The sequence below is a fragment of the Notothenia coriiceps genome, unplaced genomic scaffold (genome assembly GCF_000735185.1).
Source record: "Notothenia coriiceps isolate Sejong01 unplaced genomic scaffold, NC01 NC01_scaffold00032414, whole genome shotgun sequence".
Lineage (NCBI taxonomy): Eukaryota > Metazoa > Chordata > Actinopteri > Perciformes > Nototheniidae > Notothenia > Notothenia coriiceps.
This window is the reverse complement of record NW_011365115.1, coordinates 1-10,919: the sequence shown is the minus strand read 5'-3', so window position 1 is coordinate 10,919 and position 10,919 is coordinate 1. Positions and strand designations below refer to the sequence as shown.

The 10,919-nt window shown below is 40.2% G+C and overlaps 1 protein-coding gene across 3 annotated transcripts; it reads left to right on the top strand.

Moving 5' to 3' along the window:
• The first annotated feature begins 317 nt into the window (after nt 1–317).
• On the top strand, nt 318–8,001 carry LOC104960837 (EH domain-binding protein 1-like). 3 transcript variants are annotated; one of them, XM_010789011.1, is made up of 11 exons: nt 318–433; nt 547–725; nt 1,220–1,359; nt 2,354–2,422; nt 3,207–3,431; nt 5,110–5,277; nt 5,658–5,849; nt 5,954–6,094; nt 6,926–7,141; nt 7,315–7,374; nt 7,468–8,001. In XM_010789011.1, the coding sequence occupies exons 1-11, from the start codon at nt 353–355 to the stop codon at nt 7,575–7,577; spliced, it is 1,581 nt and encodes a 526-aa protein (XP_010787313.1). In that variant the 5' UTR covers nt 318–352; the 3' UTR covers nt 7,578–8,001. The 3 variants fall into 3 exon arrangements, with proteins under 3 accessions (XP_010787313.1, XP_010787314.1, XP_010787315.1); XM_010789012.1 differs by lacking the exon at nt 2,354–2,422 and having other exon boundaries at nt 7,468–8,000; XM_010789013.1 differs by lacking the exons at nt 2,354–2,422; nt 3,207–3,431 and having other exon boundaries at nt 7,468–7,999.
• The last annotated feature ends 2,918 nt before the right edge of the window (nt 8,002–10,919 follow it).

The window sequence follows — 10,919 nt, the reverse complement described above, 5'->3', positions numbered from 1 at the left end:
TGGGTTGCCAGGTTTGCGCGCATGGCGCTATAATCATGTTTTTCGAAAAAACTAAACGTAATATCTTACTACAAAAACAAACGCAAATATTTAATTTTAAACAGTCAAGTCCTTTCAAGTCATCTATCTCAAGCTTAAGTCAAGTCTCAAGTCATGAATACCAAGTCAAAGTCAAGTCAAGTCTTTTATCAATGTTAGTCAAGCAAGTCTCAAGTCAAAAAATATGCGACTCAAGTCGGACTCGAGTCAAGTCATGTGACTCAAGTCGGACTCGAGTCAAGTCATGTGACTCGAGTCCCCACCTCTTCCATCCCTGGTAGCAGCTTATACATTGTTGGATTACTGATGGGAAATGTTTGTTTTATTTGTTTGTCAACAGGAACCTACTGCAGAGGAGTTTGAGGACAAGGACTGGACTTTTGTCATTGAAAATGTGAGTCTGCAGGATCGGGGTTTTCTCATTGAATTCACTTTTAATCAGAACATAATACTAAGGAAGGAAAATGTTTCTGTGTTGAACTTTCTTCTCATTGGTTTTATTTACAGGAGACAAAAGGCCGTAGGAAGGTGTTGGCATCGGCAGACGTCAACATGAAGAAGTTTGCCAGTGCCACGCCGGCCCAGTACGATGTGACGCTGAAGCTCAAACCGATTTCCGTCAAAGTGGTGGAGGCCACTCTGAAACTGAACCTGTCTTGCATCTTCCTCAAAGAGGGCAAAGCCACGTGAGTCATCAACTCAGAAGCATATAGAATACCATCTACTGAAAGCAGTAATTGTCAAATTGTATCCCGGAATTTAAATCAATCTTTTAAAATATTAATACTGTTTTGGATTTTCCTTACACTGAAAGAAACGCTGCTCCAAAAACAAGTAAAAAAACCTGCCATTGGAAAATATGTTTGGAAAGATTTCTTGAAATAAGACGGGATATCTACATAATAAATATCTTGTCATTTCCTGGGAAAACTTATTTTGAACTATATTTACCAGAATCAATAAATGTTGTGTTATAAAACAAGCCAGAACAGCTTAAAAGTAGTCTTTGAAGATAATTCAGATGCATTGTTTAAAACAAGACCCTATATCTCAGTGCATTGTTACTTCTTAAGTTAGTATGTCTTACATCAAGTTTTAAGACACATTCTGACTGGATGTTAGACAAATATACTTGGCAAGATTCCGAGAGTCATCTAATGTTTTGTTCTGCTCTCCACAGAGATGAGGACATGCAGAGTCTGGCCAGTCTGTTGAGCATGAAACAGAGTGACATTGGAAACCTGGATGACTTTGCAGACAGTGATGATGAAGGTGGCGAGGAGAGGAGGGCCAGCTTCGGACCGGCTTCTCATGTCACTGGTGAGACTGATACTGAAGGTCCTAATTCAACGACTTAAGGTTGATGAGATATATGTACTGATATGAGCTGAATGAGATATAAACGGAAGGAAGCAACTCTTGAAACAGGAGTGACGCGATCTGATGGAGGAAACCACATTATACCCTTTTGAGTATACAATCTTGACAACAGATCATTTAAATGTCAGTTTTCCTCAATTATTCCCAGGGTTATTAAGCCACAGCTGATGAAATCTGCGACTGTCAAAGTGTATAATTATAACCTGGGAAGCCTCGGTCAGTCCTGGCTCAAAATGAGAAGCTTTCACCCAATGTTTATTGCTTCTTTTTATTAATGTAGACACCTCCAGCTTTCTAACTGCCTACTGTAACAACTATTTTTGTGCGCTCTCTACTCTCTAATGAAATTCCAAGACCCATACCATTTCTTTGTCTATCTATGACATGGTATCCTGCCTTGTTAAAAGACCAGATTTGAGTCCCCATTTGCCTGTTGGATCATTTGTTCGGTCTTGGATGTGCATGTGTTTTCTGTCAGTCCATCTGTCTGTTGGCAACTCATCTCACATACTACTCGACCCACCAGTCTTATATTTTGTCATGCTCTTTTATGACTGAATGCTGTCTGTTAGGTTAAACACTATGCCTTCCCTAGTCTGATGCAGGCCTCATTATTGCTTTTTTCAACACAAAGCCCAAGCCTGTGGACCCCGGCTATAACCTGCACATGCTTCCAAATGAATCTGTGTCAAACAAAGTGTTGCTGTAGATTAAGCAGGGGAATGTGTGCACTGTCATTTGCAGCTTCAACACTACAATGTTTGCCGTCATCTCTATTAACTTTAAGGAGTTATGAAAGGATCTCCCTTTCACCTTTTATATTTCTCTTTCAATTGTTTCCTCTCCAGCTGCTTCCCCTTTTGTTTCCTATGTTCAAAACTCATTTCCCTTTTCACATAATCTGTATGTCTCCTGTTCCTTCTTCCTCTAACAGCCTCTGCTTCTTCTTTCATGAGAGTACATGATTTGGCTTGGAGGCCTGCAATGGAATCAGGTCCTGCAGGTAACTGTGTGTCCACGGATCCACTGTACCACCTTCCGATTGCCAAACTGCACTTTGTTTCATCTTAAAGGGGGCCCTATTATGCTGATGTTCAGGTTCATATCAGCATGTGGTGTCTCTACTTTAAAGAGTCCTCTCCTGCTGATGTTCAGGTGTATATCAGTATGTAGTGTCTCTACATGTCTCCATGCTTTAATGTTCAGAAAGCTCTTTATTGTTCTCATACTGCCTGTGCTGCAGCACCTCTTTTCACCCTCTGCCTGAAACCAGAGCCCAGTCTGCTCTGATTGGTTAGCTGGCCGCCTCTGCTGTGATTGGTCAACCTCTTACAGATGTCCCGCCCCTTAGCCTATCACGTACAATGTGTTGGAAACTCCCCCTGTAGGGAACACAGGGATTTGACCATTTACATGCACAAAAGACATCTTAATTCACCATGCACACTACAGGAAAGGGAAAAGCCCAAAAGCATGGTAGGGCCCCTTTAAGCATCCGTTTAATTTATTTAATATGTTTATATTAAAAACATATTAATGTTTGCCAGAAAAGCCAGCAATAAACACATACCTACTATCACTTTGCATCTCACTGCTCTTCTCCTTTTCACTTCCTCACCTTCTCGTGTGTTTCCTCAAATATGCTGTACAACTCCTTCCTACATCTCCACTTTCATCCATCTGTATTCTGTGTTCATCTGCTCTGCCATCCTCCCTTTTCTTATTTTCCTCATTTCATCCCTCTCTCCATCTTTCCTTGGATGTCCTTCCATTCTGCTCATCCTCAGAGATTGATTGGAAAGCGACCTCTGGCATTTCCTCCACCATCTCAGCCCCATCTCAGCCTCCTCTGCCCAAACCCCCAGACCCCCCCGTTCCATCCTCTCTATGCATCCGACCACCGAACACTGGCCCCCAGGCCCGGCCCTCCCCCTATGCCTACTCACTGCCAGCCTTTACTCGTGCTCACCCTCCTGCACTTCCCAAAATCTTCCAGCCCGCTGCCGGATCAGGTATCGGTTACCAGATATTCCTCATCCTGTGTGGTCACTCAGGGTCAGATTTGATGGTCCTACACTTTTCTGTTACTTGTGGAATTTAATTCCTACCACTCTGCACTGAAAAAACCTAAACCGTTGACTTTAATTTGGTGTATTACGTCAACACATTTCACACAACTGTATTAGGTTAGTTGAAAGCTATAATATTAAGTTGAACCTAAATTAAAGTCAACGGTTCCGTTTTTTTAGTGTGTATGGTTTCCAGGAATATTAGATATGTATATATATGTGTATATATATATATATTTGATAATGTTTCTCAGCATCGGTTCCATGTACATACTGTAGTTCAACTGTTCATATCCAGTCATTCATTGCTGATGTTTTTAAACTGAAACCAGTTTCTAATGAATTTGTACCTAGTTGCTTCCATTTGCTGTCAATAATTCAACACTTTAAACCCAGGTTTTCCACATTAGGGGCTTTCCAGCAGCTAAAAGGACATCACGTTGAATTGAAATTATTGAGTTTGAATTGATGTTACGATAATAACAGCAATATGAATGTATTTCTTTGAGCTTGATACTGACATTATTTGGATTTTGACACTTTTTAAATGTATTAAACCATTAGGATACAAACCATATCATTGTGCATTGTAACTGGGTGGTCCTTTAGTTCAGCTCGTTTAGTTTGTTTTTGATTTAGACTTGGAACTGGCCTAAAATCAGATTTAATCAGATCTGGATTCTTCACCACATACAGAAATCAGTGTCATTTCATATATATACCTTGGTTGATGGAATCAAATTAATAGAAAAAGTCCATGGATTTAAAACATGTGATCTGGAGTAATGCAATATGTTGTAATAGTGTCCTGCCGGGCTGATAAGTTGGAATGCCCTCAATCACCATGTCTCCATCACCATCCACACACTGTAAGGCAGTGGTGTAATGTAAATAAAGACATTCACTCAAGTACGGTATTTAAGTAACAAATGTAGGTAGGCTACTTGTACTTAAGTACTTTTACATTATTCTATTTAATACTTTTACTCCACTACATTTTGTAGGCAAATGTTATACTTTTTACGCCACTACTTTTATTTTACAGATTTAGTTACTAGTTACTTTCCAGATTTAGGTTATTAATACAAAATATAAATCAACCCACATTATTATATATTATTATAGGTTAGGCTACACAATAGTGTATAAAGTAATTCATAAACCCACCTTAACCAAATGCAACAATGAAGCGATGAACACATTATTGCACCAATAATTGTAATACATTAAAAAAAAAAATGAAAAAAATATCTGGGGCTTTCCATAACAGGTTCTTTCATTTAAAGTATTTCTGAATTCAAATACTTTTTGACTTTTACGTAAGTCACATTCTGAATAGAGGACTTTCACTTCTAACTTAGTATTTTTACACTGCAGTGTTGCTACTTTCACTTTAGTAGAGAAGTAGAGAGTACTTCTTCCACCTCTGCTGTAAGGCCAGTAAAGAGTCAGACCGGTGGCTCCATTTGTGGTTGTTTTAGAGAAGTGGTTTGTCAGGGAAAGCTTGCCTACATTGTGGCTTTACTTTACAACACTGAGTGATGTCCTTTCCTCTTCCTGTCTTTGGGTTTGTCTTCCCTCTCTCCCCTTTCCTCTCACTTCCTGTCTGCTATCTCTTCAGGGCCCATTTCAGCTCCGCGGAAGCCCCACAGCTTCCACAGTGGCTCCACTCCAGCTGAGGGCCTGGAAGCTTTTACCTTCACCCCTCCTAAAGCCCCCTCTTTCCTCTCTGCCTCACCCTCTGATTCATCTCTACATACTCCCACTTTCCCTGGTACCTCCCAAACAGGTATTACATCATTAAATACAAAGAATGTGATTGGTTTCTAATCGACAAGACTATTCAAATGAAGGTATACATATGGTGCTGTTCAGTGGTCTTAATGAGCTTTTCGGACTGATGCTGCATTCCCATTAAATGGAAAATATGGACATAAGCTCATATTTAAAGATATACCATTCATGCAGCTTTTATCTGTCTAAGGTATTCATGCTGTGATGGAGTCATGACACCCTGCCGACATGTACATTTTTGCCCATTTTGCGCTGCTGACATTCATTTAAGTGCATTTTTAATACAATAAATTAACAGGGACTTGAACAATTATTTGTATTTATTAAATTACAAATGATTATTCTCTATTTCTTTCATTTGTCTTGCTTTCTCAGCCTGTCCCAGTATCCCTTCCTTTTCTTCTCCGTTCTCCTCCTTCGCTTCATCTTCAGCTCCTCTCAGTCCCTGTCCTCCTCTGCCTCCTCTGCCTCCTGCTCCCAGAAACCCTAAAGCTCGCCCCTTCTCAGTGGGGGAGCCGGGCTCTGGCCTCACCCGGCCCACCAGCCTGCCTTCGGCCCCAGAGACAGGTACAGGGAGGGTCCTGTCAGAGGCTAGCTCCCACCTTCCAATTCAAATACCTGTCACTTCTGTTTCTCCCTCATCCCTCCATGTTCTTCCCTTCTCTTTCCAGCTTCCTGGCAGAGTGAATGGAGGCCTGCTAAATCTCAGGCTCCTCTAGCACAACCTGCCATTTCTCCTAAGTTCCTGCATCTCTCTGCCAAGGACCCTGGAAAGCCTGCAGTGCTGCAGAAAAAGGAGATAGAGACGCCATGTAATGCTCCACCTTTAACCCAGAGCTCACTGTTATTCAGCCTCACCCTCCCTGCTCTACCTGTGTGTCCTTCATTTCCTCTTATCTAAACCCAGTTCCTCCTCTCCTGTGCGAACATGGTATTTACGTATTTACAAGCTGCTTTAATTAATCAGTCATCAGAATGAGTTGAGATTCATTTAGATTCACTGCTTATTTGATCTAATCAAACAGTGCCCAAGTGGATTTGAACAGGTCAAGATTTGGTCATGACTCTCATTGGATTTAGATTTGTTCACATGCTGTATTTTCCTTTTGAATCAATTCCACATACAATTTCCTGCTTCCTTAAATACTCACTAGAAAACCAAAGTTGGATCAATCCGCAGCTGAAAATAGTCCCATACAATTGATTTGATTCAGTTGAAAGTTTGTTAAAAGCTTTAGTGGCCTGCTGTTTTAGGAAAGGAGAAACATTAAAGAGGTCCTATTCTGCTATAGGTATGTAACTGGTCTGCAAAGTTTAAAATGTTCTTTCTTTAAAGAGCTTCTTTATAGAGGGGTAAGCAAAAGTCATCCATTTCATCCCATGCTTTTTCCATGGACCATTTTTGCTCTTGGCTCCTCATGTGCTGCTTCCTTGGACATTTGTTCATGTTCTGCACTACCTGTTGTCGTCTCTTTGCTAGTTACTCACTGAGCTAAGTGACTGCTACGAAGAACAACACAGGAGAAAATGCTTGCTGAACTTATTTAGCTAAATATAATTTAGTTATGTGTCATTTATATTCCATCTTCAATTCCCTCTATCCTTTTCCTCCTTCCTCTTTCCCATGTGTTCCTCTCTGTCAGCTTCAGCCTCTGTGCACCCTGGCCCTTCTTCAGAGCAGAGGCTCCAGGGAGGCTCTGCTCTTGTTCCGTCCTGGAGACCCCAGGTCCCTGCTGCACTGCAGACGCCCTTACCTTCTCTCAGCCCTCCCTCTGCTCTCATATCCTTTTGGCCTCCTCCTTCTCCTCAGCCTCATATTTCCCAAGCTGCCATACCTTCTCACAGTGACCAAGATGCAGGTACACAATCAAAAGGGATGCTCCACTGAGTGACTAAGCCTCACCAATATATGAGCACATGTCTCCCCCTGCTGGTTTTCCTCATAAAAGCAGAGAAACAACACAACATGGTCGCATTTAAACTTCAAGCTTTTTATATGTAATCTCTCTTCCATGTTTTCTTTTGATTTCAGAATTCAAAAGACAGTTGAGTACGTTAAACGAAGAGGACAACCAGTCTACAACACCTACAAGTGAGCTTGAACACACATTGAGTAGAATAAGTGTCTGTTTTTATGGACCACACAGCTTTTTAACTGGAACAAAAATGCCTTTATGTTGTTCAGCCCCTGATCCCAGACTGCCGCCTAACTTCAGGACCGAGTCTTCCAGGGCTTCAGAGCGGAAAAGAGACGCACAATTTGGATCCGAGGTTGTTAAGGCATCAGCAGGGTAAGTTCATATAAAAGGTTGCTTTTGATCTGGTTTGGTGTTTTTTGAATATTTGGTGTGGTTGGCATGGCTGTAAAGGAATAATCCACCCTCTGATACTCCAACACTTGTTTTCAAAAAGTGTGATGTTGGATGTTTTGTACGGGTTGCATATGTAAATAGTTGAGCAGGGTTGTTTATTTGAGACATTGGAAGTAGCAGTTTGATTGAGAATAGGGATAGGTTCCAAAAGACTAGTAGAAGTATCTCAATTTGGCACGGTTGTGTCTAACATTTTGGAGCCTCTTCAAAATTATTTATCAGAAAATGTGTAACAGGCAGGATTTTGTGAAAGCCCAAGAGCAACAATATTAGGACCCCCTTTAACCTAGTGAGAAACTCCCTCTGGAGGGAACACAGGGATTGTAGCCTTTGCAGACCATTTACATGCACACATCCTACAGGGAAGGGACAAACCCAAATATAAATAAAGGATGTCAAAGCCATTGACTGGTTGTTTTCTCCCAACGGTGTGCAACATTTATTCATTTCAATGTGTGAAGCTTAACTAAACAACTGGTGATGCCATTCCGCTGATCAATGAGACTTCTCTTTGTCTTGCCTGACAACTATTTGGCATTTCTTGAATTGATCCTGGAGAAGTACAATGCAAAGCAGATTGCTGCCATGTGTATTTAACAATGTTAGAGCATTTGGGGTAGATTCTTCCTTTAGTAATATGATTTCCATTTAACGTTAATTGCACTGCATGTTATTGCTACCAACTTTCTTTTTGCAGTTTGAACATGATAATGTCTTGTATGATATATATATATCTATTCCATACTTACATTAGGCAACTATGGGATATAGGAGATAATCACTGGCTGTATGTTGAGAGAAATGGTTCTTTTTGCTAAACATTTTTCTATCTTAACATGGGTTCTTTTTTTTGCTTGACCCTACACAGACACACTTATTAACTTGGTTCTATGTGGAAGCTAAAGTCTGCACTAAGTGGTTCTCATCTTTTTGCAGATTGCAGTGTTACAGCTATTTCAAGCTATTTACCTTGATGCTCTTTGTCTGACAAACAATGTCTCTGAATCTAAGGTTGAGCTAGGCTGGGTTTATATGAGGTTAGGGATTATTTGTCTTGATGTATTTCAGTCATTTCTGGTAGAATATGGTCTACAACCTTCATCATAATTAAAGTTAAGCACAAAAGACTTTGTTCAGGCCAGTATGGTACCTGGGACTGTCAAAGCAGACCTGATATTTATACAAACAAAAGATTGTACAGATAATATATTGTAAGCTTGAGGAGATAGTAAATAATGACATTAAAGCAAAGGAATGTTTTTTGATAATTGAATCAAATGACTCCCTCCACTATGGAAAGGTTGACAAATCATTATTTGCGTGTGCAGGTTTGTATTAAATGACATGTAAGCATGCACGGGTGCCATTAGTTAAAAAGCTTCTATGTTACCTGAGCAGTGCAAAAATGGTAGAACCAAATAAAGTAATTGGCTTAGGAAGAGCCAAATATATTTTCTGAAGTAAATAGATTGTAAAATGCAAATTCAGTTCCATTTAACAGAATTAGCAAAAGGTAGCTAAAAGAGGTAGCTAATGTAGTGTAGCATGTTTTGTATTGGCCATTAATTGGTCAGGCTTGGATTTGTAGTTTTGGCACAAGATACTTAATCCCACACAAACACACTCCTCATTTGTTTGGTTTGAAAGAAATTCTGGGAATCTTACAAATAATTTTGTCTCAAACTCGATTACGTTAACTAGAGAACTCTGTTACGTTATATAGAAAACTCTATTAACCTCAGACGACAACAAGACAGAAAATAAGAAGTATGCTACGCTAAAATATATAGCATTAAAAACGAGATATAAACATTTATTTTACATCATATATTTTTTGAAATATCTTGTTATTTTCAATGTAAATCTGGGGCCGTATTCACAAAGGATCTTAGGGCTAAAAGTAGCTCCTAACTGGCGAATTTAGGAGAAACTCCTCAAAATAATGGGCGTGTCAGTCTTAAATTTAGGACTCCTAATTTTATTCACTAAGAGCAATTCACAAAGTATTTTAGGCCTAAAAGTAGCACCTAAGTTTAGGAGAGCTTAAAAGTCCTCGAGAGGACTCCTAACTCAGTAAGACCTATTCACAAAGAATCTGAAAATGGCTGCGAGACGAAATGTTTTGGAGACAATGGAAGACTGTGAATTGATCAAGAGATATAGGCTAAATCGTGAGGGTATCAAACTTGTTGTGGAATTAGTGCGGGATGCAATAACATCCCCGACTAACAGGAATAACCCGATTAGTCCGGAAATAAAATGTTTGGCAACACTACGATATTTAGCAACAGGGAAAATGCAACTTTGCAATGCCGACGATTTAGGAATATCGCAACCATCAGTCAGCCGTGCCATAAACCAAACCATCAACGCGCTCTCTAGACCACATATCATCCAACAGTTTATCCGGTTTCCTTTGGACAATCAACAACTACACAGGATCAAAGCCAACTTCATGGCAATTGCAGGTATGCCCGGTGCGGTCGGTGCTATTGACACATAAAAATAATTGCGCCATCAAAAGATGAGGACGTGTTCGTCAATAGAAAGAAAGTACATTCCATCAACACGCAGATTGTTTTCATTCATCATGATAGGGGGACTTGAACGGCGGTATGGGCTGTTATTGAAAGTGTTTAAGTGCTGGAAATATGCTCATTGGATAATAGTTTGCAGGGTGCTTTTAATTGCCTCCTTGATTTAATGCAATTTACGTATTTTTATTGTTTGCTCTCTCTCTTTAACGTGCATATACAACGTCATTATCGTGGTCTGCACAAACTTGTCATCATGCGTGTATTCTGCTAACTGCACTGTCCATACTATTTGATAGGAATACATTTCTAGCCTAGGCTATTTCCTGTTTTTCGGTTGGATTTAGTGGGCTCGTTTGTGGGGATGTTGCGGATGAGTTTCACCGAGACCGCCTGCTCTGAACAACCAATCACCGTACTGACCGCTTCTAAACTCATGCACGAGAATCGACGTAATCCATAGCAACGGCGCGTCACTCTTAGTGATTTATCCTTAGTATGAGTAGGTCTCAGCGGCTTTGTGAATAACTTTTAAGAAAAAACTCCTACGTAAAATGTTTTAGCGCGAGTTAGGAGCATTCCTAGCGGTAAGATAAAATGCTTTGTCAATACGGCCCCAGACGTCTACAAACTAGGGCTGTGCAATTAATTGTATTTTAATCGCGATTACGATTATGGCTTGCGAAAATTAGGAAAACAGCATAATTGACAAAATACGATTATTTTGCTGG